The 25,438-nt window shown below is 39.3% G+C and overlaps 2 protein-coding genes across 6 annotated transcripts; one reads left to right on the top strand and one right to left on the bottom strand.

Moving 5' to 3' along the window:
* Positions 1-668: 668 nt before the first annotated feature.
* LOC149079019 (flavin-containing monooxygenase 5-like) lies at positions 669-7,096 on the bottom strand. 5 transcript variants are annotated; one of them, XM_089241277.1, is made up of 4 exons: positions 6,924-7,096; positions 4,856-5,202; positions 3,303-3,602; positions 669-1,804 (listed from the first exon to the last, which is right to left on the bottom strand). In XM_089241277.1, exons 2-4 carry the CDS (start codon positions 5,183-5,185, stop codon positions 926-928), a joined length of 1,509 nt encoding a protein of 502 aa, XP_089097403.1. In that variant the 5' UTR covers positions 5,186-5,202; positions 6,924-7,096; the 3' UTR covers positions 669-925. The 5 variants fall into 5 exon arrangements, with proteins under 5 accessions (XP_089097403.1, XP_089097404.1, XP_089097405.1 ...); XM_089241278.1 differs by lacking the exon at positions 6,924-7,096 and adding an exon at positions 6,595-6,916; XM_089241279.1 differs by lacking the exon at positions 6,924-7,096 and adding an exon at positions 6,813-6,881.
* Positions 7,097-7,153: 57 nt separating this feature from the next.
* On the top strand, positions 7,154-24,495 carry LOC149079018 (flavin-containing monooxygenase 5-like). Its single transcript, XM_089241276.1, has 4 exons — positions 7,154-7,288; positions 15,380-16,022; positions 20,144-20,548; positions 22,956-24,495. The coding sequence occupies exons 2-4, from the start codon at positions 15,396-15,398 to the stop codon at positions 23,439-23,441; spliced, it is 1,518 nt and encodes a 505-aa protein (XP_089097402.1). The 5' UTR covers positions 7,154-7,288; positions 15,380-15,395; the 3' UTR covers positions 23,442-24,495.
* The last annotated feature ends 943 nt before the right edge of the window (positions 24,496-25,438 follow it).

Genomic DNA, 25,438 nt, shown 5'->3' with positions numbered 1-25,438 from the left:
AGTGTAGAATGTATCGGAATGTCCAGATTGTAAAGTACGCTATTGAATATATATTTCCTTGATAGGATAAAGAATAAGAAAATTCGGGAAACAGTTGCGTAACGGACGATTATGAATTGTTTCCGTAAGAGCATGAAGAACAAATTCCGCGATGTACAGATTTCAGAACAGTGGAATAATGCAGTAGCTAAGATCAATTATAATTAATAAATTATAGAAATTTTGAAACAGTTTTGTAACTGATGAAATTTTAATACTTGATAAAATTATTATCATTTGTGAATGTTGATGATTAAGTTGCAAATTTGTAGTCAGTTTACTGATCTATGTTAGATTAATTGGATAATTCGAAATCTTTCCCATTGACTTTGGACTTCGAAGTAATTAAGTTCGAATGTATTTGCAAATGAATTCCAGCTGCCAAAAATGAGAACAAAAAATGATTCACAAGTTTTCTTTCAAGTTTTACTCAGTTCCTTAATGGATAAAAATTTATTTCAAAAATGTTTTTTTTTTCTTTTTTTGAAGTGGCGGCTTGATTTTATTAAATGGAAACTGTATTTGGCATTAAATCTGATTTCGTTTTAGCGGTGATTTTATAAAGCGACTGATTTTCGAAACTTAACCAGTGATTTTATTAGTGGCAGGTGCTGTATAAGATACATAAATGATACTTAAAAAAATATACTTTATTCATTCAGCAGATAGTTATTAATCATTAGACAACCATAACCATCACGAGAACATTTGCTTCAATGTAAAGCGTTTTAAAATATATCGTCGAATTAAATTTTCGGAAAAACTGGTACTCACTATGCATCTATATCGCGTTTAAAATTAAAAATACTCATAATTGAAAAATACTGTAATAAAAGCTTCATAGTACTGGTATTGATATAAATGGTCGTGAAATCTTCAAGCTAAATCATTTGCACTGCCCTTTATAACATCCGTAGAGTCTAGATTTATAATTCATGATGGTCTCACGGGCGTCGTCCCATTTATGAGGCCCGACAAGCCTGTACTGATACGGCAGACATGGTCCAAGGAAGCATACTCTGAACAGTTTAGGATCCTCCACGAGCATCCTGGCGAAATTCGGCTTCACCCCGATCTTATCAGCGATGTCGTCCATGTACTGTAGCCAATTCGATTCGATCGAGTGCCTCTGGCTCTGGACGTAATTCCTGGCCCGGAAATCTTCGGCCTTCTTGACTTCCGACAGCATCGTCTCCGAGTCCGGCAGAGCGCATTTTCCGGATATGAGGGCCGCGAACCATCTAGACTGCATCTCAAAGACGGGGAAGAGGCTTCCACTCGGCTGCACGAGTCCAATGACGGCGAGGCTCGGATGTTTAAGCTGAGGAGGGAACATGTTCTTGTACAGGAAAACCTTACAGTTTTTACCGACTCTCAACATGTCGTCGCTTATGAAAGGGAACTTCACGTCGTAGCCAGTGGCGAATACGACGGCGTCTAGAGGAGTTACCTCTTCCTCCCCGTCGAATCTCGCACCATTCTCCGAGAACTCTTTGACGTCCGGTTTCATGGTGACAGCACCACAGGATAGCTTCGGTAGTAGCTCCTCGTTTATGGTCGGATGCTGACTCGTCACTCGATGGTACGGACGGACGCCGAACTTCCTGTGATCCATGGCGTCGTTGATCATTCTGCGTATTTTGCTCTCGACGACGTTTATCGGTTGCAGAGAAAAGTACCGGCGGGTCATGGCCATGTCAAGGGGTTTACCCCTTTTCACGTTTCTCGGGTAGATCCAGGCTCCACGACGTGTACTCAAATATACCTATAGATGACAGATACAAAAAAAATGGAATTCAGATCATATTGTACGAAAACAAGTCAACATATACATAGAGTATTTAGATCCCCCCCCCCCCCGTCAGCAAAACGCTGACCCTCTCCCTCCCTTGTCAGAAAAATTCCGTCATCAGCTCTGTCCCTCTGAATCCAAACTCATATCTTCATAAAGGGTGATTGATGACGTAAGCATTATCCAAACCCCTCGTCATCAAAAGTCAGCAAATCGGAAACCCCCTCCATCAATGATGACGTAATACTTGAACGGCCCCTTTTGATGCTGCATGCCGATTTTAGGCCAACGACTAATTTTACTTCCAAAATAATTAGTTTTGTTTTTATTTGGTAGGAAGCAGCAGTAGACCCAAATTGAATCTGTTTCTTCAATGTATTATAATAGAGTATATACAGTCAAAATTTTCTTCCAATTGCTATTTTTTTGTTTGCAAATTATTCTCCTATTAATGGCAATCTACGAAATTGTCCACGTGATTCCACCGGTCCGCAAGTATTTAAAGGGTTAAGGGGCTTATATTCCTCTTGAGTTATCAGATTTTTCTGAAACTTGGTACTTTAGACCCCACGGAGTTATCTTTTTTTTAGCGACTCAAAATCAACATGGATCTTCATCTAACTTCGTAGCACATGAGACTGTTTCATTTCAGAAACCAGCGACGCAATAAGTGCATTTTAAACAGGACTTTAACTGGAAACTGTATTCGTACGACCCAAGCTTGGGTCGATACTCATATAAGTTAAACTCCAGCCTTAGACCCTGTACATACAGGATGTCCTGTAAGTTCAAACGCGGCTTTTTTTTTTCATCAACCGTTTGTCATAGAGGTATGATTCCAACTTAAAATGTGTTCAGAAATCGCCCTCTACCAGTTTTTAGAGTGAAAATATAGTCATAAAATAATCTAAATTTTTATAGTGTCCTTTCCTGTCTTGCAACTTCTAATTAGAAAGTTGTTACCCCTGTCTCTCCAGAGGCCAACAAAAAAAACCTTCGGTGTTTCCAAATGCAATATTAACTGAGGTATTTTTTTAATTCAAAAATCGAGGTAAAAAACCATAATAAATGAGGGAAAGATGCGTTGTCCGTTAATTTATGCTGTTCTTTCCCAATTTTTCGCCGATTTTCGGATTGAAATATCTCAGTGAATATTGCGCTTAAAAACAGAAATTTGTTTTAGTGGCCCCAGGAATGACTGGGCAACAATTTCCTAATTAGGGTTTTAGGACAAGGTGTCCATAAAAAGAAATTTGTATTATTTTATATTTTGTGACACAGTATTTTCACTCTCAAGCTGGCGATTGCTGAATAAATTTTGAGCATTTCCCAAATTGGAATCGCACCTAAACGACGAACCGTTGATGTGTTAAAGGCCGTATTAGGACTTATATGACACCCTGTATAATGCAACACGATACTAAAGACATTTAAAAATTAAATTATTAAATGAAATTGTTGTCATACCAACCTTCTGAGCGAAATTCGACAGCTCCACGGCAATGTCGCATCCAGAATTTCCCGCTCCGACCACCAGCACTCTTTTGTTCTCAAAACCATCATGTGTTTTATAGCTGTGACTGTGTATGATCTGTCCGTTGAACAAGTCCAGGCCCGGATAAGCGGGTGAATGAGGATATGCGTGGTGACCGGTGCACACGGCTACGCCATCGAATATCTCTTCCCTGGTTTCGTCTCGCTGCAAGTTACGTATTTTGACCGTCCACTGTCCATTTGAACCGTATCCTTCGGAGGGTATCATCTCGATGACCTAAAAATGAAAGACGGGTAAATTATAAGGTGTGGTATCGAGTAAGTTCGATGAATGCCTAACCCCCTCACTTGTGTAACTCAGTGGTTCTCAACTTGGGACCATATGGCTCCCTCGTAGTCCTGGGATATTCTAAGGGGACCACGGGTGAAAATTAAGACGAAGGGAGGAGCTATGATGAATGTTATAGGTGGCCAGAGAGAGCTGTGAAAAAAATCCAGATGTCAAGAAATAAAGCATTCAATTGAAATCAAATACAATGGGAAAAAGTGTGATAATATTTTCAGAATCAGCCGTAGAACCAAACAGTGCCGCTTTCACACATGGGCCCACCCAGTCACAACTCGGAGGGGCCTCGCAATTGTGAGATCAATTTTCGAGCATATGTGTGTGTAAATTATCAGGCAGGTGTTTCTAACCAGGTAGAGCCCCTCAGAAAAATTACTTCGTCCGGGTGCCTACGACGAGTGTTCTTTATATGGCAGGGCCATCTTAACTCATTCTATTTCGGGCATGGTCAGGAAGGCCTCGTGTTAATAGGGATCACCTTCTCCTAACCAGATTCATGGCCCGCCGCTGTCTCAATGAAGAAATTTTAGCTGGCAGTCGAAGACCCGATCCATACTGGAAAATGTACGTGTATTTGTTGTGAACCTAACGTGAAGCTCGTTTCTGTATAATGCTTGTTATACTAGTGCTGCCATGTCATCTATTTTTCAAACTGAGTGGCGTGTAATGATTAAATAATTTTCTCGTTGTGTATAAAACCTGTAACTTTGAGTCTGGGGGAGGAAACGCGAAAGGGTTGATCACCCCCCTCTCCCCACTTTAGTGAAAAGGTTATATTATTAGCAGGAAGACATAGGGGTGCACATTCACCACCCCCCTCCCCATTCACTTTTCTAACCATCGGTTTTCCGTCCTACCCCCGTTGGAGGAATCCGCGTCCGATCATATGGCGGTAACTCAGCAAGTACGGGCTCTTGCCTGCGGTGGCCTATGATGATATAAGAGTCTTTCATAGAACCAGGACAATAAAGAAATTTAGCCCAGGGATTAGGAGACCAGCCTTATCCATAAGTTTTGTTCGCCATGAATTTATTGAAAAAGAATCGACTCAATAAGTAGGAAAGGTCTCGCTTTTTGATGAGACTGGGGGTGCGCAAGTTGGACAGGAGCCACGAGAAGAAATAATGGTCGAAAGGGAGCAACGGGCGAGCGAAAAAGATTAAGGAAACACTGGCGTAACTCACCTGCTCGTAGTAATTTATACCCGGTAGGATATCGAAGTGCTCGCAGTACATCTCCAGGTATTTCAACACCGCCGTGTGGTGCAAGTAAACAGGGAACTCGCTCGGAACAGGAAAATTACTGAAACTCGACATTTCCTTGCTGGTGTTGCTGACGGTGGACTTCATGACGGAAGGAAGGCCATCGATGTCGCTCTCATGATACCTCCAGATACCACCGAAGTCTCCGGACTTCTCGCAGCACAAGACATCGAGGTTCTCTTCTTTACAAGCGCGAATTGCGGATATGCCTGCAACACCTGCTCCTATCACCAAGACTCTCTTCTTCGCCATCGTTTATTCGACGATCCCTGAAAGAAAATTAAACATGCACAATCAGGCAACATTCAAAAAATACTCAATCATTTATAAAGAGCTATAAGTTTCGGTTATACGGGAGGAGTTTTCAAACGGAGCATACATAAAAACCCGGAAAACCTACATGCGGCCCACGGAAAGTGTTCCAGTGGAAACGGATCAATACCCCAAAAGTACCATATCCCCGTTACGCCTATGCACCCTGTACATAAGAGTCATAATTAGTCATTAGAGTATTAATATAGGCTATATATAATGACATGTCCTGACCGATTCATCATCGCCGAGCCGAAACCACTGGAGTTGAGAAATTCGGTCAGTAGTTTTATTTTATGAAGTAAAGACCCACTAAGGCCAGGATTACACTATAAAAGTTTTATAAAATTTGAAAAAATTCAACCAGTAAGATTATTGGTTGCATTTGCTCGAATGTAACCTACGAGCTTTAATAGTTGGATTTTTCAAGTTTTATAAAAAGGATTTTATCAAGCTTTTATACTGTAATCCCGGCCTAAGAAAGGATTTTTGGAAATTCGATCCCTAAAGGGGGGTTCAAAGGTTATAAGAGAGAAATCACGCCGAGCCAAAACCACTGAAGATATATTTATGAAATTTGGCCAGTAGCTTAATTTCATGGCAAAGACTCACTCTCAGGTTTTTCAAAATTTGACCCTTAAGGGGGTTGAAATGCTATGTAGAGAAATTATGCCGAGTGAAAACCACGGAAACAATAATTTTGAAATTTGGTCACTATCTTCCTTTTATGATGCAAAGACTCTCTACGAAGCGATTTCCCAAAATTCACTCCCTAAAGGGATCTCAAGGAAGAATTTTCGGATTACCAAATTCACGCGAGCGAAGCCGCGGATAACAGCTGGCTATAATATAATTTCCAAGTCAAGCAATCACACACACACACACACACACACACACACAATCTAATTCTTGATTTCCAAAAAATTCAAGTGAGTCGCGTTGGAAATAAGGGATAAAACAAGACATTTTATAAACATATTGAGACGACCAAAGTTACGGTAATCTCCCGTAAAATACGGGTCATGTGGCCACGCGTATACAAACAAGTTTCTAACCTCCGAGCTGCAGGAATACCGCATAACCTGCCCGCGGACTGAAAAAAAAAGGTTGTGCAACCCCCTGCCCCATCACATCATGCCAGATCTTTCGAATCTCAGCCTCGAAAATTCTTATAAATATCTATTATAAAAATCCATTGCATTGGCTGAATGCATCCTGTGATCCTCTTGAAACCTGGCTTATACCGGAAACGGATTAGACTCCCAACAGTCAAAAATCTGGTGGCCGGGGAATGTTAAATGTCATTATAACAAATTTAAGACCACGTTGCGATAAAAAAAAACGCTGACCATGTTTTTTCCGGTACGTGATTTTACCAGGAACGCCTCAAATGTTTCACAACATGAACCACCCACGCTTACAGTTGTTAATGTGCAGGAATATCGTCGAGAAAAAAAAACAACAGTTGGAAATAAGCAAGTAAATAGAGAGTCGAGACGCCATCTAAGAAGTCTAAGGTCATGGACCCTCATTACACTGAGAACCAAAGTCGGCAGCCATTACTCACGACGGGAAAAGAACTTGTTTTCTTTCCTTCGCCTTTCCACCTGTGGATCATCTTTACCTTATTTATAATGTATATTTTCCCTGCTTTAATGAAACAAAACAAAAAACTCACTTAACACCAAGGAGAATCCACGTGATCCTGAACAACACATGACATGACACAACGCACGGGAAACGACGCTATATGCATTAACCCTACACATGTGTGTCTTGTTAACGAGCACCAATGAAGTCCTCTTTTTTTACCAGATTTGGAGAAATGATGCTCAAGGACAGATATTTTCTCAAGTGTTTTTTCTTGTGGTTATTAGCTAGCGCCATCTTCCAACACGATACGGAAACACACTGAGGAAAAGATGATACCGGACGCTTGATTTTCTTTTCGCAGATATGAGATACATCGGCATGTGACTCTATTTCGATACATTCTTGGTCATTCCTCTTTGACCCGCCGTAGAGATAATTTCTGGTGTTTTGGTATGTATCGCATAAACATTTTGTATCTCTAATATATTTCCAATAATTACAGTTATATTCATCAGCCTGTAAATCAGAGCAGGGCCGGACTCTTATGAGAGAAGGGGCGCAAAATTTCATTTTATTGCATTGATTACACTGCTCAGCGGAAAAGAAATTCATGTTCCCAAAAAAATTTTAATGGTTTTAGGGGTATATCGGGCAGCTGATTTCAAAACTGGTGTTGGTTTCCGCTGAATCGGCACCAGTTTTTGAGATAATGCAAAACTCCTCAATGTGATTGGTATGCTGCATCACCATTGAGAGAGAAATTTAATTTCCACTTTATCTCGAAAACTAGAGCCAATCTGGCAGAACCAATGCCAGATTCGGAATCCGAGCCCCAAAATATATAAACGATATAAATAATTACATCTACATAAATTAATCAATGTAGGAAATTCGACTGAAGAATTAGTGAAACAAATAGTTCCACAATTGGATGAAAATTCATAATCAATGAAATTTGTAATTCTGGAAAGGATGAAAGCCTTCAGCAACCTGGGGCCTCCTCGTTCAATTCGAGGCTCGTGAATCCCTTCGGCCCTCAACTAGAAACAAAGATGTTTTTAGTCAACTGGGGGCAAACACCGTTTTTGTGATCTCTCAATTATTTTGGTTGAAGATGGTTATTATGGTGACTTTATATACGTTTTTTCACTTCTGTTGCCGTGAGTGTGGAACCTGGTGCCCAACCGAACCTGTTCCACATCCCTAAGGGCGAACCTGTGGATTAAATTTAAAAAAAACATCAAAGCCCTCTGGTGATTGCGAGCAGCACTACGATAACTGTGAGATGCTTTTGGCACATTAACTACTCTCCACAATGTTTTTCATCTCGCTCCTTTTTTCAATGAAATGCATTTTTGCCTCACCAATGCAAAGATCCATCAAAAGTGGAAAACGGGTTTCTTGATTAAACCTTGAAAAAGGGATTATTCTAGTTATGACCGTATTCACCGACAGAGTTTAAACTACAATCGCAGGTTAAAGGATTAGCGATCGACACGGATTGGTTAAAATCCTCAGTTTTATTAATCCGTTTCGATCTTCAATGTTTTCACCTGCGATTGCAGTTTAAACTGTGTTGGTGAATACGGCCGTTAGAGACTTACTACTGTCGACGCTCGTTATAACGATCATATCATTACAACGACCGGTAGAATAATTCCCAAACGTTTTTTTCATCATGTGGACTATCATGTGTTCTCCTTTCGATATAACGACCCTTCCAATATAATGTCCGTTTTCGACGGGGGGGGGGGGTCGTAATATCGAGCGTCGATTTTATATCAAAAACGAGAAACCTACGTTCTAATATGATGTTCTTTGGTATTTACAAAAAGTAGTTCAATGGAAAACATTGACTTATTAATCGGTAATTTGGTAGCTCTGCTCTAGCTGGTGTTGGTCCGATCCACTCAATAGCGCTGCACGAGGCTCAATTTGCGCCTAGCCTAATGTGTAGTCAAAAAAAGTATTTCTATGGAATTGCACGCACGTGTGTTGGAAAATTTGCACCACTGTCGATGAAAATACTGAAAAAAAAAATTTATGTACGAGCATATCCACATGGTGCATAGAGCTAACAGCACGCGTCGCATATTACTGGTGAACCGTTGATCCTAGAAGCGTACTTAATGAAAAGTATCCAATTGAAGTGTAGAACTCGGATAAGTTCGTCATTCATGTTGCAGGGGGTGGCATAGTTATTAAAATAAATAAATAACTTTTATACGGACACCCTGTGCTTAAAACCCCGATTAAATGCTGTTACATTGTCTCTCCTGACGCCAACAAAACAAAAATTACTAAAATTCCAATTGCAATTCTCACTATAAGATATTTGAACTAAAAAAAAGATACGGAAAATAGTTGGGAAAAAAACACAGCATAAATGTGAGAAAAAAGCGTTTCCCATTAATTTTTGCTGTTTTCCCACATTTTCTCGATTTTTTTAAATTCAAACATCTCGGAGAATATTGCGCTTAGAAATATGGAGAGAATTATTTCTCTCTCTCTGATCGAGTTTTTGAGCACCCGATCCGTGGTGTCCGTATAAAAAGTTATTTTTTTATTTCATTAACTAGGGTCAGATTTTTACGAGAAGTGATGTTTTGGGTTATCGCGCTAACCAATACACCAGAGGACAAAGGGACCCTGGTTCCATTCCCGGGAGGAGACAAATCACTTTTCTTTGCAAATATTAGTTTCGGCATAACATCCAGAAAATTCAATTTCTCAGTATATTTTTTTTGGGCTGAAAAAGTGTACCATCTCTTAAATAAGATCTTGTTCATTTGGACACTCGACATCTTCGCATTCAATGCATTTTCATCATGTCTAAACACAGGGATTTTTGTCAGGAGGGGGGGCCACACTTGGTTTTGCCCACCGCTCTCCGTGAAGAGAGAACTCTACAACAATTTTTTTTTTTTTTTTTTTTTGCATTATGGTTTAACAAGTATAAATCTTGTTTTCTCCCTTTTTTTTAAATTTTTATCCTTAAAAAATCGTCACTATTCAAATTTTGGTAGTTGCTCCAATTTGTCCCTTCCTGTAATTCTGGCGCTGACGAAAATTAAGTGTTCAGAGTAAGAAGTTACGGAATATTTTCAAGGACTTTGAGGAGAAGGTTTTCACAGCACCGATGGGTAGCTGCTAAAGTGGTCATTGTGAGGGATTTGCATTACGGAAACCTGAGTTCGAACGAAACGAAGTGGTGGTTGGATGAAGTTGGTTTTTTTCTGTCGTTTTCTAGTTTGAGGCACAAATGTGGACCTATCCCCTGTTAAAAAAAAATCCCACAACATATCCTACAACCAGGGTCCGCAACCAAACAAAATTGTCGCCCGAAGCAAGTACCCATTTTTCCTCTTCCCCCAACCCCTATAATTTTGAACGAACAAAAAGCAAACTTGGCAAACTTCATTGACAGACGCATGCGAAGCCACTCCCAACCCTAGTTGTGGGCCTGCCTACAACTGTACAAATATCTGAGCATTACACTTCACTCACAATCCGAAATAGGTGGCAGCGCTAACTTCCTGCACAACATTAGATACGCACGTTGGTTAAGTATATTTCAGGTATCAGTTAGATATCGAACATATACACACTTTCAGCACAATTCGCATCTCAAAGCTTATAAAATGGTGGTAAATTGCCCGTTCACGGTAGATTGAAATGGTGCTCTGTGTAAAAAAAAAAAATAAAGAACCGATGGTATCACACTGTATTCTATTTTGTTAAAAAAATATTTTGAAAATTTCAGCAGAAAACCGATTTAAAATCTGCAGCAACATTGAAATTTAGCTTGAGAAACAATCACCGAGATTGCAGAAACTAGACGTAAGCCATCTTCAATGCGATGTTTATCGAATTTTTAGGAAAAAAAACTTTTTCAAAGTATATATGTTAATGCCAGTGCCCGAAATCGGCCACTTCGCGAATTCGCAAATAGCTTTAAATATTGATCCGGCCAATTCGTGAAGTGGCCGGTGATCTCTTTACCCAAAGTCCGATAACAAAATACATGATTCCGGATCATCGTCAAGTTGGTGTAATAATTATTTCCATCACACGTTGGCGATTAAAGAAAATGGATTTGGCTCCTACCGGGCCGTCTTACATCAGCATATCGAGCTTTGGCAATACCTTCTAGAGCTTTGGCCACTTCATGAAATCGCCAACAGAAGTCTGAATCTTTTCTGCAATTCGGACCTTTGGCAAATTCGTGGAGTGGCCGCACTTCGGGCTTTGGCAGCAACATACATATAGTTTCTTCAAATATATTTTGGAAGAAACTAAACAATGTGTAGCAGAGCTTTTTAAAACATTTGAAACACTGCACCTCATAAAATTCATTGCAGTTCTAGAACGTACTATATATTAGTAAGATATTATAACTAGTACCTTACCGTGCATAAGATATGCATGGTTTTTCGTTTGAGAATCTGATGAGAGAACTTCAATTAAAAGGATAAATTTGAGGATATTTTTGTTCACACACAAATTTCTTAATTTGATAAGATAACGAACAATAACTGAAAAATATTAAATTATAACGAGAAAATTATACGGTCATATTTTTTCATGTTTTGTAGGTCATAAAAATCTGAACCCTATTAATTACACCAACATAACAAGATTAACAGCATCTTGGTACATGAATGCCATATCTAATGTCTATTGCCGTTAGGGGTTGCCCCGTTATCTATGCACCCTTCATGTAAGTTATATGCCCACGTCTGGCATGTGGTCGAAAAAAATACTTGCCCAGTCGAAATTTTTGCATGCCTCGGACAATAAATTTGTCCATCCCTAGTCTATAGCCATAAGCAATTCACTGCTGAGCGAGTTGGGCCGGAAGTTTGCATATTTACCAAACTCTAAATGCGTATCTACTGTTGTGTCATGGGCAGAGATAGAGCGTAATCGGCTGAAGTTGGTTTTCTGTAGTTCCCAACTTCGGGGCGCGAATGCGAGCCGATCTTCCCGATGAAAAGTCTCGCCACAGAGAGCGACAGGCCTTCAAACGGTACAAGTATTCAATCATTACACTTCACTCACTACACGTCTGAAACATAGATGACAGCACTGAAAAATCAGATGCAACACTAGATACTCACTCGGACTGTTAGGTACACACACTTGCACTTCCGACACCACTCACTTGGTAGTAAATTGCACACGGCGATAGACCTGAGTTGTGCTCGGTTTGAAAGAAAGAAAGAAAGGCGGAGATAGACTCAAAAAGTGAGGGGGTGCACGATGATGATTGCTGGGGGAGGGGTATGATGTCAATTCATATATACGCATATACATTAGATAAGTCGGCTCTACGTTTGACGCCCCCCCCCTTATCTCCGCCCCTGTGTTGTGTGTAAGTTTTTGGTGGTGCCATCTGTACTTTTTCAAGAAGATGTGGTCAGCAAAGGAATACATCGTGTTGTGTCCATTGATGTTTTCGTCCGGATTACCGTTTACGTGCCGGATGAAACCAGCGCCTCAGGTCTCTGCACTGTTTGCCGTAAACGTCATTCACACTACCTAGCAAGTTTGCCACATTTTGAAACACAGCATCCTATTTCGTTTCTTCTTATTTTGGCGTAGAATCTTCCTGATTGGCTCACAAATACCGCATGTTCATTGGATGTGGGGGCATAGAAATCGCCAATTCTGACCCCGATCATTTCTTTTACTCACAACGATGATACTGGCAACGAGCAGGAAATTTTTCCCCCTGAATATTCTGAGGGAAAATGGACTATTCACTGACGTCAAAAGCAGACTGCGGAGGCCTTCTATCTCAGGGAAAGAGGTGCTGATGAAACCCCCTTCGTGGACCGTAGGAAGGGCATGCCCTGGGTATACCTATATGGAACTGTTGACTTAAAATAAAAAAGGATATGCTGTGCTTGGAAAATGAAAAAAAAAATGAGAAAATAGACCCGGATCGAGAACTTTTAGAGGTCTGCACACAACGATTTCAGGGGAGGGGGGAGGGGAACAATAGACAATTGACGTATTGGCACCAGTTACACAATAAGGAAGAAGAACAAAAGTAATTTTGATGTAATCTTTCCAATCAAGGAAAGTGCATCTGTCTTTTGAACACGTTGAATTTCAGTGGACTTTCGTATCTGGGATATAGTGCTATTCTCTACACGTCCATGATCAGTCAGAATGGCTTTTCTCTAAATAACAAAGCACTTTGAAAGTTTCCGTCGACAGTTGAAAGACATTAGATGCGCATTCAGTGGAATCTCGGCTTCCTGCTCGCGTTTTCGAAGCATTGGGCAAACATTTTCCTCGTGTGCCCGAATCTCTTCGGAAACTGAAACAAATAATTATTCGCAAAGGTGCTCAATGATATCGGATGAAGTGCAAAAATGTATCATTTTACTGTGAAACTGTAATTAAGGAGAAGATATGTCTCGGACTGCCATACCAATAATGGAGTTCGTGTGTGTTTTTTTATCTTTACAGGTGCAGGCTTTTTTCTACAATTTCCGGTCATCAGTATTTGAAGTATTGGTGATAAAACTAAAAAAACTGGTTTCCTTGTTTTCATGTTAGCAATGTTACAAATAAAAGGGAGATTAGTGTAGTAAAGATTAGAGGAGGAAAGATTAGTTTAGTAAATTTCACTTTCGCAGTTATTTCACTTTCCCCTATTTGTTCCCTTTCTCTCTTATAAACATAAAGAAAGAAAGATGCGTTACATGTGGTGGAGGGAATCACTAAACAGGAATATAGCAAGAACGGGGGGGGGGGGGGGGGTTAGAAAAAAAAAACTTCCGTTCATAGGGTTACAATGAAGCTTCGCAGTGATGAGAAAACAGGTAAAAAACAGAGCTGGAATGAATTTGCGTTTTTAGGACATATCTCGTCTCTGATCGTTAAGGGGGGGGGGGGTCAATCCATGAAAAATATAAAAACTAGTTTGAAGCTTAAGGCTGTGGGTACATCTTGTAGGACTCTGGTTCGAACCCTGCTGGCAGCACGATGGTATTCCGCTGAAGTTGATTTCCCACCTTCAAAGCGAGAACGCGAGTAAAGACGGTCGTCTACTGGAAGCTACTAGGAGCAAAAACAAGTCGCGTATATGCAGAAGACCGCTGTAAGCGCATACACGCGACTTGTTTCACTCCTAGTAGCTTCCAGTTGACGACTGGCCTCAATCTCTACGTTAGAAGAAAGTCTCACCTGAAAGACGCTACAACAGTGCAAATGTTCAATCATAACGCTTCACTCAAAATTTAGGTTTCCGTAATGCTATGACATGACAAAAAGAAATTATTGGCAATATTTAAAAATATAGGATATTACACTTCAGGGAACACACTGTATTTAGGATTTACGTAGATTTGAATAGTATAGAAATGTAAAATTTATTGTTTGCCGACTTTACTTTCTATCACATTGTTGAAGAATTCACAGCAGTATGTCTCCTTATGCTATTTCCTTTGAAAAATCACTCTTGCTTGGCTTTTCAAGAAATAAGAGACATTTTTATCCTTTCAGCCATTCTGCTGGTAATTATAGAAACTTCACGAACAGCTCACAAAAGTAAAAATCAGATAATTAAGAGTTGGTTAAAAGCATCAAATACCGAAACGAGCTCAAAATATAAAATGCCTTTGTTTGAAAAAATATAAGAAACTCGTGTGTGTTGCTATTGTAGCCAAATGGGGAGTAAATGTGGTTCTTAATAAAGATTTTTTCAGTCCATTTGCCATTTAATCACTTTACGTACAAGGTTTTGGCACGAAATTAGGATCATCTCTATTTATCAAATCGGCGGTAACTTTCGTAACCTCGTCCTTGTCTAACCGCAAGTTAGAAACGTGTGTGAACGGAAAAAGTATAATAGATAAGGTAGACAAGAGGTTTTTCTCTTTTAGAGAGTTCACTTTTCACCCATCCTACGTGTTTTTTTTTGTTTTTTTTTTTGCTCTTACATGTATAGTAGGAAGATACATTACATGTGTAGGAAAAAATCATCAACAGGAGAACAGGAGTACAGAAAGAAAAAGCAACTTCGGTAGAGATAGGGTTATTATAAAACTTCGCAATTTTGAAGAGAGGGAAAAACACAGAGAACTTTTTTGAATTTATTCCACTGGTGTTTGAACTCAATATTACTCCCGTGATCGTAAAGAGATTAAGTAATCCATTTTATATCATGTGGATGTAAATCAATCTTTGAACGACCTTTATCTATTAAAGTTTATTGATTGATAGGCAAGAAAAAGCATGCACTCGAACTAATATATTATCTATCCTAAAGCAGCCCATTGTTCGAGTTATAACCAGGATCTTTATCTGCGGCAAATATTTTGTAGTTGAAAAGGCTATCTTCTCCTAATTTTTATCTTAAAGGTCATACTTCAATTATTGGGTATCGCTAGTTTCGTTGTGACAAACGACGTGATAATTTCTTACCATAAATGTCATAAGCACATGGGACATGGTGTAATTCCGTTAATTACTTACTAAGGTCTTGTTTGGTCATTTCCTGATTTTAGTATTTCCACTGTATTTCAGAACATAGACAGTGGATATGGAGAAAAGGGTATGTGTCATAGGAGGTGGTCCGAGTGGACTCACGGCTATAAAGAGCTGCCTCGAAGAACGGTTTGACGTCGTTTGCTTCGAAAAATGCAGTGACATCGGTGGGCTATGGCGGTATCACGACAGTGACGTCGAAGGTGAACCCTCGGTCATGAAGAGCACCATCATTAACACCAGCAAAGAAATGAGTGCCTACAGTGATTTCCCTCCTCCGGAGGAATTCGCTAATTACATGCACAACAGGCACATGCGACGCTACTTTCAATCTTATGCCGAGCATTTCGGTCTGCTGAAGCATATAAGATGCGGCCACGAGGTGCTTAATGTTCAGAAGAATGTCGATTACGAATTCACGGGTAAATGGGTGGTAAAATACAGGAACAACGAAAACGGTATCGAGAGCGAAGAGGTTTTCGATGGCGTCATGGTTTGCGCTGGACATCACGTTTATCCGAACACGCCGGAATTCCGAGGCCTCGAAAAGTTTCAAGGTAAAAAATTACACACGCACTCCTTGAAGAGAGGATCTGGATTCGAAGACATGAAAGTGCTCGTCATCGGGATCGGGAATTCGGCAGTTGATGCTGCCGTAGAAATATCTTATTTTGCTGAAAAGGTAAGAACCTTTTTATAGCAGTATAAATACATTTTTCTCGGATTCTTACGCAACAACAGTTTTCAGAGTCAACATTTTCTGAAAGTCGCAAATCATTTGCAGTTTTTTTATGATACAGAGAGGGGTTGTGGTCAAAACTCCTTTTTCCTATTTATTTATTTATTTTTGTTAGTCGCTTAAAAACACTGAAATGTATTCAAATCTTCACTAAAACATGCCAGTTTTAACCCTTTGAGGTCTAGAGGGTTTTTTTCGGCACTTCCTTGGTACGTTTCGTACTTTATAGCACCTCTCAGCAATGAGGAATGCCCCTGAATGTTTCTCTTAAGACTCCGGATTCATAGGGATCGTAAGGAGCTATTGCAACAATGAAGTACCGTAGTTTCCTGACGCGGTCCTATGGGTGCCGTTATCAAGATAGAAATACAAACACGTTCTGTCCCAACGACAAACATGGTCAGGATTTTTTTTGAGAGAGAGCGTCAAAGGATGTTTACGAGATTTTTCTTATAAGTTCGAGGCCAAGTTACTATACATTGCTCCGTTCCGTTTCTACAAAAGTGGACGACACTTTTGCTCTTTGAGACGGAGGAAGAGAGAAATTGGATCAACAGTTACAAGTCATGAATGAAATAGATACCCACATACAATTTACAGCGGAATTCGAAAGCAACAAAATTCTGCCGTTTTTTAGACGTCTTGGTGACCGAAAATGAGGGAAACTTTCAAACATCAATGTGCAGAAAACCATTTTCTATTGCATTACCACCACATCAAAGATCTTTCTCAAAGAGTTTCGATCGCACGTACATAGACGTTTTGAAATCTGCGTCAACAGTGAATCATTAGATCAGGAACTCGGCTTCATTCTTACTATTGCCGTAGATAGGGGTTTTAACACGGAAAAATGGTAAACAAAACATCATTAGAAAAACAATGAGTCCTAAAGCCGAGGCCACTCTTAATCACAATAAAAACTTTTTTTGGTAAAGATATAGCTGTCATTTTCTCTCTACGGAACTCAAACATATTTTCAATCGTTTTCAAATACAGGTCATCGACATGCCACCCAAGAATTTTCGACTTCCCCCCATTCCATCTCACCAAGTAAGCGCACACATACACACAATGGGGCATTTATTATATTCCCGTGCACAGATTGTCCCCAAGGCTACATCGGTCAAACCAAATGCTTTCTGAAATTTAGAGGGAGCATAAGAGGTATGTCGAAAATCAAGAGGTGCATAAATCCACAACAGCTTTACACTGCTGGAGTGAAGACCACAAATTTAATTTTCCAGAGGCTAAAGTGATCCAAAAAGGTAGATCACCATTTCTCTTAGACTTCTTAGCCTTTATGTGAGGTTACTCACAAAAGTTATTCTTTTTTTATTAATATACATCTTGTTCCTTCGAATTTGCACTAAGTGTATGGCACAAATATATAAAGGTATTATAAAAAAAGAAAATGCTAAACATAACAGTAGGCTATAAGTAGGCATACACGTGGGCCTGCAGATAAACCCTCTTGGGACAATCAAACGTTATCAGTGTGAGAGGTGAGAGATAAGGTCGCAATGCAAAGAATGATCAGAGAGAACACAAAGTTCTAATTCATATTTCAGATAAGGGTAACGTAAAAAAATCGTGAAACGTTGGTGCAAGTGTACGGGACAGGATCCGCAAGCAGAAAATGCGTTCAAGTCGGGTTTTCCTAGGAGCAGGTTTTCTGTGCCGCGTGCAACGTGAATCGTCCATTATTGGTGAGCCACTCACCAATAAGAAAAACGGTAAGACTTATACTACACAGCGCAACATGCCTCATGCCAGTGTTTTACGTCGGGCTTGATTGGCTGAAGATTGGTTTGAACCTCACACACTCCTCATGAACATGCATCGGTCTGATTCGGGAAGGATCAAATTGGCAGTTTATTTCTCGTAGATATTGCGAACGTACTTTATGCTGGAATTTAAAACGTTGCAGGCCTGACTGCTTAACCCCACACGCATCACGTAAAAATTCCTCTGAATAAGACGCCTTATAAAATCCCTAGCGGACTCATCGCGGGAGGGGAGGGGGGGGGGTTCTATGAAGTTAAATTGACGTCTAATCGTTAAAAAAAGAAACCGCTTAGGGAACAACTATTAGCTGTAGCGATAGTACTGACGTCCCACTGCGCATTAATGGCGAATGATGAGTCGGCCTGGAATTACGCAGTGGGACTTCCTGTGGTGTCACAATGTGAGGCACCATCTATAAGTGATCGCCTCAGATTCAATAGGATAGGAAAAGATCTTTCCTTACCAAGGCTGGAATCAAACCTGCTAACCAGAAAGAAGACTTCACTGTGCCACTCGCGCCCCTAATGAAACTAAAGGCCCGTTTACACGACGTAAGCGCTTTAGTTGGTAACTTAATTTTTAGTTGCCAAGTACGATACCATTTATGCAGACGATAGGGGCCGTTTACACGGCTTTAGTTGACAAGTGCGCAAGTGCAGAAGTGATTTAGTTGGTAAGTCAGATAAGAACGGTTCTATTTTTCCCGGTTAAGTAGACGTATGCGCATGCGCCAGTGGGAGTGACCTGCTGCGCTGGAGGGGTCATTTTGCTCTCTCACGGAGGGGTTTATTTTGATCTCAAGCGTGAACCTGTTCATACTCCGTCGTCTCCTGAAGTTTCACCAGAATTCCGCGGAAATATTGGATGGTGAGGTGGCCAGAGGACACAACCTTCAAGTTTATTGAAAAATATCTTCGCCATGAATGTTTGTTGAACTATAGAAAAGGAAATTACCTTAACAAACAAGCTAAAAATTATTCGATGTTGGAAAAAGCTGTAGAATATTCTGTCGACGTGATGTCAGGAGTTATATATTTTTGAACCTTCAATTTTTTTTATCTGGTGGGGAGGATTTATATATTAAAAACTGGAGGGGGGTTTCGAATATTTCTCTCGTCCAGAACGAATTTGCTGCCATCTGTTGTAAAAATACATGATCAAATATTTAACATAAAGATGCCATCTATAGATTAAATTAAAAAAATAATAATGATTTCGAAAATTTGGAAATAATTTTTGTTTAATGAATTTTTATTATTTAATTTTTAACCCTTAGAATTTCCTGCGAATGCCAAGAATCTTCTCCTGTATTTTCGGCTTACATAATTCATAATTTATCTCCTCTTCAACTTCGATTAAAATATCATATAATCGATATTTACAACTTGGACGAGAAATACAGAAATCTTATATTTCTTCTCGATGACTTACATAAGTTTATAATATGTTGTGTATTCTTTTTTCCCCTGTGGCGTCATCTCTCGCCCCCCCCCCCTTACGTGGGTGCAGAGGCGAAAAAAGGGGACAAGCGAACTGTTTCCCTTGCGTGACCTACTTCTTGCTCAGTGTGTTGCTCTCGCGCAAGTGATATAGTTTCTCATTTTTTATTGAATAAATTTATTTAAGTGAATAAATTTATATTCTTCTTTAAAAAAAATATATAATGTGGCTCTGATCACAGTATTCGTAAGTTCTACCTGATCATCTTCATCCATCGTTACGAAAGCTATGAGCTTTAAAAAAAGCACCTCTCTGAATGACAGATAAATAAAAAATTATTACTATTATACTCCCGCACGTTGCGTCTCTCTCTCTCCGTGGATTTGAGTAGACTGAAGCGCGCATGCGCTAACTGCGCTCGCCTCCGTAAAAATTATCCAATGAGCATCTACTTGCCACTTATACGTGTGGACACTTTCAAGAAGAATCGGTAAGTTAAAATTAAGTTGCCCACTAAAGCGCTTGCCTCGTGTAAACGGGCCTTAAGTTACGTTTAGATACCACCGAATTCGTAACGGCGGGTCCACACCCACAAAACTCTGCAGAATTCCGCAGCACCAAAACCGATTTTGGAAAGTGGCTACGCAAAATCGCCCGCTCTGTGCTAGTCACTTCTCAAAACCTGTTTTTGCGCTGAGTTCTGCGGATGTGGACCCGGTTCTAGACTCACACATCTCATATATACTGTATAACAGAAATCACAGATCCGTTTATACATGCAAACTTTTATTTTCTCCTTTGTAATGTAATTAAAATCTGTGTTCTTGGTCTTCTCCCAGGTCTATCTCAGCACCCGCCGTGGAAGTTGGATACTCCCAAGAGTCGGTTATTACGGATCTCCACTGGACATTGATTTGCAGAGGCGATATCTGTATTTCTTATGGAATCGCACGTTTCCTCGTTTCTGGGAATACGTGTTTGAACGGATCGTCAGTACCAGGTTTGACCACGAAAAATTCAAACTGAAACCGCAGCATGGAATTTTCTCGGCTCATCCGACGATAAACGATGCCCTGCCGAACTGCATACAAAGCGGTAGGATTATCATCAAGGACGACGTCCAGGAGTTCGTCAAGGACGGGGTGATCTTCAAGGGTGAAGATATTTCCCGCGATATCGATGCCGTGATTTTTGCCACCGGTTACAAAATCAAGTATCCATTCGTCGGGGACGACGTGCTGAGGGTAATTTTGTTTTTATCATCCAAAGTTTTATGCATTGCATGTACATGGTTTCATTGTTATTCTTTTATATTGACGGAATTTCATTTTGTATATACGGACGGACTGCCGAGAAAATGGTTCCGAAGTGACGATCTTCAAAAAATTTTGATAAAAATTGTGCACTGATTCTACTCATTTAAATATGCACAGACATATAGAAAAAATTCGGTGGAATTAATATGGGTCACTCAAAAAAAGATTGTAAATATTTATGCATGTAGAGTATTTTGAAAGCCAAGAAGCCAAAAAAGAATTTAGCCAATTCTTGTACAAGCTGTGCGATAAATTTCTATGATTTGTATTAGACGTATAGGTGATGAATAGAGCCCGGAAGTTTAGGCACTAAAAATGGTCAAAATAGCCATGCAAAAAGGCATTAAAAATGCCAAAAAAGGCATTTATAGTTTATGCAAAAAAGAAAAAAAAACTAAAACTAAGGTATTAAGGGTCTAAAAACTAGCTACAACATTGATTGCATTCAATTCTATTTACTGCTTTAATTAAGATTTATAATAATTGCGTTATAACGCAAGTTAAACTAATTTCAAGCCCAAAATAAAATGTCAGTAGACCCTCATTATAAAGTCAATTCTATAACCTGTGGGGCTGCAAGTTGCGAATAATTCTCGTTTATTTGTTGTATTATTTGAATGATCATTATCATTTCTATAGTTTAAACACAGCTACCTTGTTTTAATATAGTAAAAGTAATTCTTTTATATTACCACGTACGCGGGACTCCTTCAAGCGCGGGACCCCTATATGGCTGCATCTGTCACACACCCCTGAGGTGACTGGTAAATTCAATCGAATACTAAATATGTATGTAAAATAAATAGCCTCCGTTGTTTGCTGTGCAATTAACAGTAATATCAGCAGAATCACATGAGACCTAGAGCCATGTCTGCTTCTACCTCGCCTTGGGTGAGTCATGACGACGTCAATTGACCTCTTGGGACAGTCATCGGTCAGCTGTACATATACAATGCAGTCCAATGCCTGACTGAGACATTTTTATGCAAAGCATGTGGAGAAACAAAAATTTATAATTTTCCTCTGTTTGCCTAACATGGGGTTGTTCATCTGAAAAAAAAATCATTCACGTCTAACGCCATCAAAGCAAAGTTAATGCATGTGGCAACACCAATTTCTCTATCTCTCAGATCACTTATTCACGTTTAAATGGTGCTGGAATGGATGGGGGTGGGGCTTTCTGATGATAATTCGTACCGAGAGAGTTGGAAAATTTGAAAAACAGCAATTCTTTTGTTCTCGATGTCCAAAATCAATAGATTATGGGCACTGAAATCCACTGTTAAAACAGGCATTTATGGCAGGAAAACTTTAAAAAAAGCATTTATGGCATTTTTCCTAAACTTCCGGGCTCTAGTGATGAATATGTAGCTTTGTTCGCGCGTTAAAAAGGAACAAAGAAAAAGAAATAAGAGAGTGATGAGAAACAAACAGTACAGACAGTAGATACTTAGATAAAGTTAGAGACGCAGTGGGGGCTCGTGGTCGAACGTTCTGAGGGGCGCTAAAGCAAACTTCATTTCCAAGGTACCAGTAGCCATTTTTCACAAATATGATTTTTGTAATTTTTTTATTCTAATTAATTAGATAATCTGCGTATTGAAGTATTATTTTCAATACGTCTGTTGAAATAGATATACGTCTGTTCGCTCTCAACCTGGCTAAATTGCATATTATGTTCAATTTTTTTTTTTGCATATGAAAAGGTTTTTAAATCTATTTCTATTTAACTTCTCACGGCTATATTTTCTATATGCAAAAAATGGAACAACCTCTCGAATGAATTTTTTGAAAGCACCGAAATTGAAAACTTCCATATTATTATTTTGAAATCTGCCGCAGGCCGGATCGTTAAATAAGTTCTCTGTTTTCTTTTCTCTCTTCACCATCACGAAGCTTCATATTAACCCTACCTCTACCGAAGTTGCTTTTTCTTTCCCTCCTTTCTTTCTATACTTCTGTCAGTTATTTTTTTTCACACATATGATGTATCTTTGTACTATACATATAAGAGTGAAAGAGAACACGTAGGATGAGTGTGAAAAGAGGAATTTAAAACAGAACGCTCTTATATTTACCTTATCTATTATACATTTTTACATATTTTTTCTTTCCCCCTTTTTTTCTTTTTCTAACGCGTGGTTAGGTTAGCACAAGACTACCAGATTTATCACCGATTGGTTAAACACAGATAATCCAAATTTCTTGCCAAAGCCTCTACTTGAAGTGGATATAGCTTTAGTATTTCTGGGGAAAGGGATAGTTTATGATCGTCTTGTATATGAAAAACTACTGGCTAATCAAATCCAATATGAAACTATTCGATTTCTTGCAGATTGTGAACAACGATGTAGATTTGTACAAGTTGATGTTCCCTCCGCATCTTCCTCATCCATCACTGACTTTCATAGGAATGATCCAGCCGATCGGGTGCATATTCCCGATATCCGAAGCTCAGAGCCGATGGTACGCTCAGCTAATGAAGAACAACACACAACTCCCATCCAAGGAAGAGATGGAGTCCGAAATCGAAGACAGAAAACAACAGACGTCTAGTATATACGTGCCGTCGCCACGACACACCATCCAAGTCTACTACGTTCCATACATGGACGAAATTTCATCTCAATTCGGCGCCAAACCGAATCTCTGGAAACTCTGTTTCACTGATCCTAAACTGTTTTTAGCTTGTGTATTTGGTCCTTGCACTCCGTACCAATACAGGTTAGAAGGGCCTCATGCTTGGTCCGGGGCCAGGGAAGCCGTACTTACGGTCAACGACAGAGTGGATGCTCCTCTGAATACGTGCCAAAGAAACTAATGATCTTTTCAAGGGGATATTTTTTAGTGATTTTTTTTTTATAGTTTTCCTAATTGAATTAGAGAGGAACAGTGATCCAGCCAAAAACGTTCCCCCCCCCCTAAACATTGAACTGCAATTAGGTAATGGCTCTCATCCACAGTTTCCTTACCCTAGTGATCATTTTTTCTAGTTTTCTTAAATCGCTGGTACGCGGCAATATTCACTTCCATCATGCATACCAACAAGCTGCTATATCTGAAGAATTATGACAAATAATTCTGCTTTCTTTGGATAGATGGCAAAAATTACTACAGCTCAGCTTTCTTTCTCGCATGTATAACAGAAGAGTATGAAAATTAATATGAAATATGCATTAATATGTAGCACACGAAAAATAATAGCTGATATTCTACGGCAAACACAAAAACATGGTAACCAGTAAAAAGTTACACCGCGGCGCAATTTTGTCAACTAGTATCACACATGTCATATAATGTTTATTTTGGTGCTGCACGCGGGTTTTAAGCGAACCACCAATTTTGATTCAAGTTTTATGAGATGGGGTTTTTTATAGGTGGCAGCAGAGTTCCGGCGTTTTTCTTTCGTGTATAATAAATCATATTATTTTTACACTGGAACTTATTGCTGCTATCAACAAGAATTAGAAAAATATACATCGCAAAATATCCTTTTGCTTGTTAATTTCAACGATATTTATATTCGTAACACCAAAAGTATAATATATATAAATATATACACACACACAGTCAAACCTCGTTAATGAGTCACTCTTGCGAGAGCAAAAATATGACTTGGTAAGCAGAGTGACTCGTTAAACGGAGTAAGCCATAGCTGTGCCAATTCCTGCATGAAGATAAGTGGGATTTCCAAAAAGTGATCCGGTAAGCGGAGTGACGTGTTAACCAGGTGACGCACTAACGAGATTTGACTGCATGTGTATATATATATATATAAAATAAATAACGATAAAGTAATAGCTGAACAACATAAAACGGCCAATATAAAACATAAAATTTACACCACTGTACAGAATAAAAATATTTTTTTTTTACTATGGTATGTATCATTTATTTTGATGCTGCACATCGGTTTTGAACGAACAACCAATTTTCCTTCCAGAATTATAACATAGTTTTGTACTTATTCGATAGGTGGTAGCACGTGTCCAAGTTTATCTCAGTTTCTGTGTGTGCTAACTGAATACAAACATGAAGTATAAGTCAGAGAGATCCGGCAGATTTTCCTCTTAATATTTTTCTTTTTTTTCCGTGTGGGTCCACAGGTTATTACTGTCATTAATGCTGATCAGCAAAACTGCTCACTTAATTTCACCGGTCCGCAAGTATTAATCCATATACTCTTATTATTAAGATTGAAGAACACTGATTTATCTAAGTATTTCTCACTCAAGAGATCATTTATACAAAAGGCTCCTTCTGATATACTCGCCACACTTTTGCCCCAGTATTCATCCACGAGCTACTGCTCGCTTGCCCTAACAGTCATCACCAACGCTCTCAAAGCAGTAATTGTTTGCGTAAATAATCGAGTAAATTCCAACTCCTATTAATCATCATACATGCACATATTAATATGCTCGACTCGATACAAAGCCCAGACAACGTTTGATGCCTCTCCTGGAGGCAGTGACGTTTGTTCGAAAACTGCTGCACAACTTCGCTCTAGAAAATTCTCTAATCACCCACCGTGTTACCGATTTCTTTTGCTATAACTTCCGATTAAAACACATTGAATTTTCAGCTGGTAAAAATTCTATAATTCTAGTTCATGCCAAAATCATATACCAATTAATTTTTGTTTCTTCATAGTGTATTACTTATAGAAAAAAACTTATTTTAACATTGTATATGTTCTGAGGTCGAAATTGTGTATTGACTTGAAAATACGTGGCACGATTTTTGATCGTCACAAAAATAGATCAGACTTTGGAATCCAAATAACCACTGGGCAACACATGTCAGGACAATGTTCGA

The sequence above is a fragment of the Pholcus phalangioides genome, unplaced genomic scaffold (assembly GCF_987345545.1).
Source record: "Pholcus phalangioides strain wild (caught in Gottingen) unplaced genomic scaffold, Ppha-v1.0 ptg000013l_1, whole genome shotgun sequence".
Taxonomy (NCBI): Eukaryota; Metazoa; Arthropoda; class Arachnida; order Araneae; family Pholcidae; genus Pholcus; species Pholcus phalangioides.
This window is presented reverse-complemented; position numbering and strand designations above follow the sequence as displayed.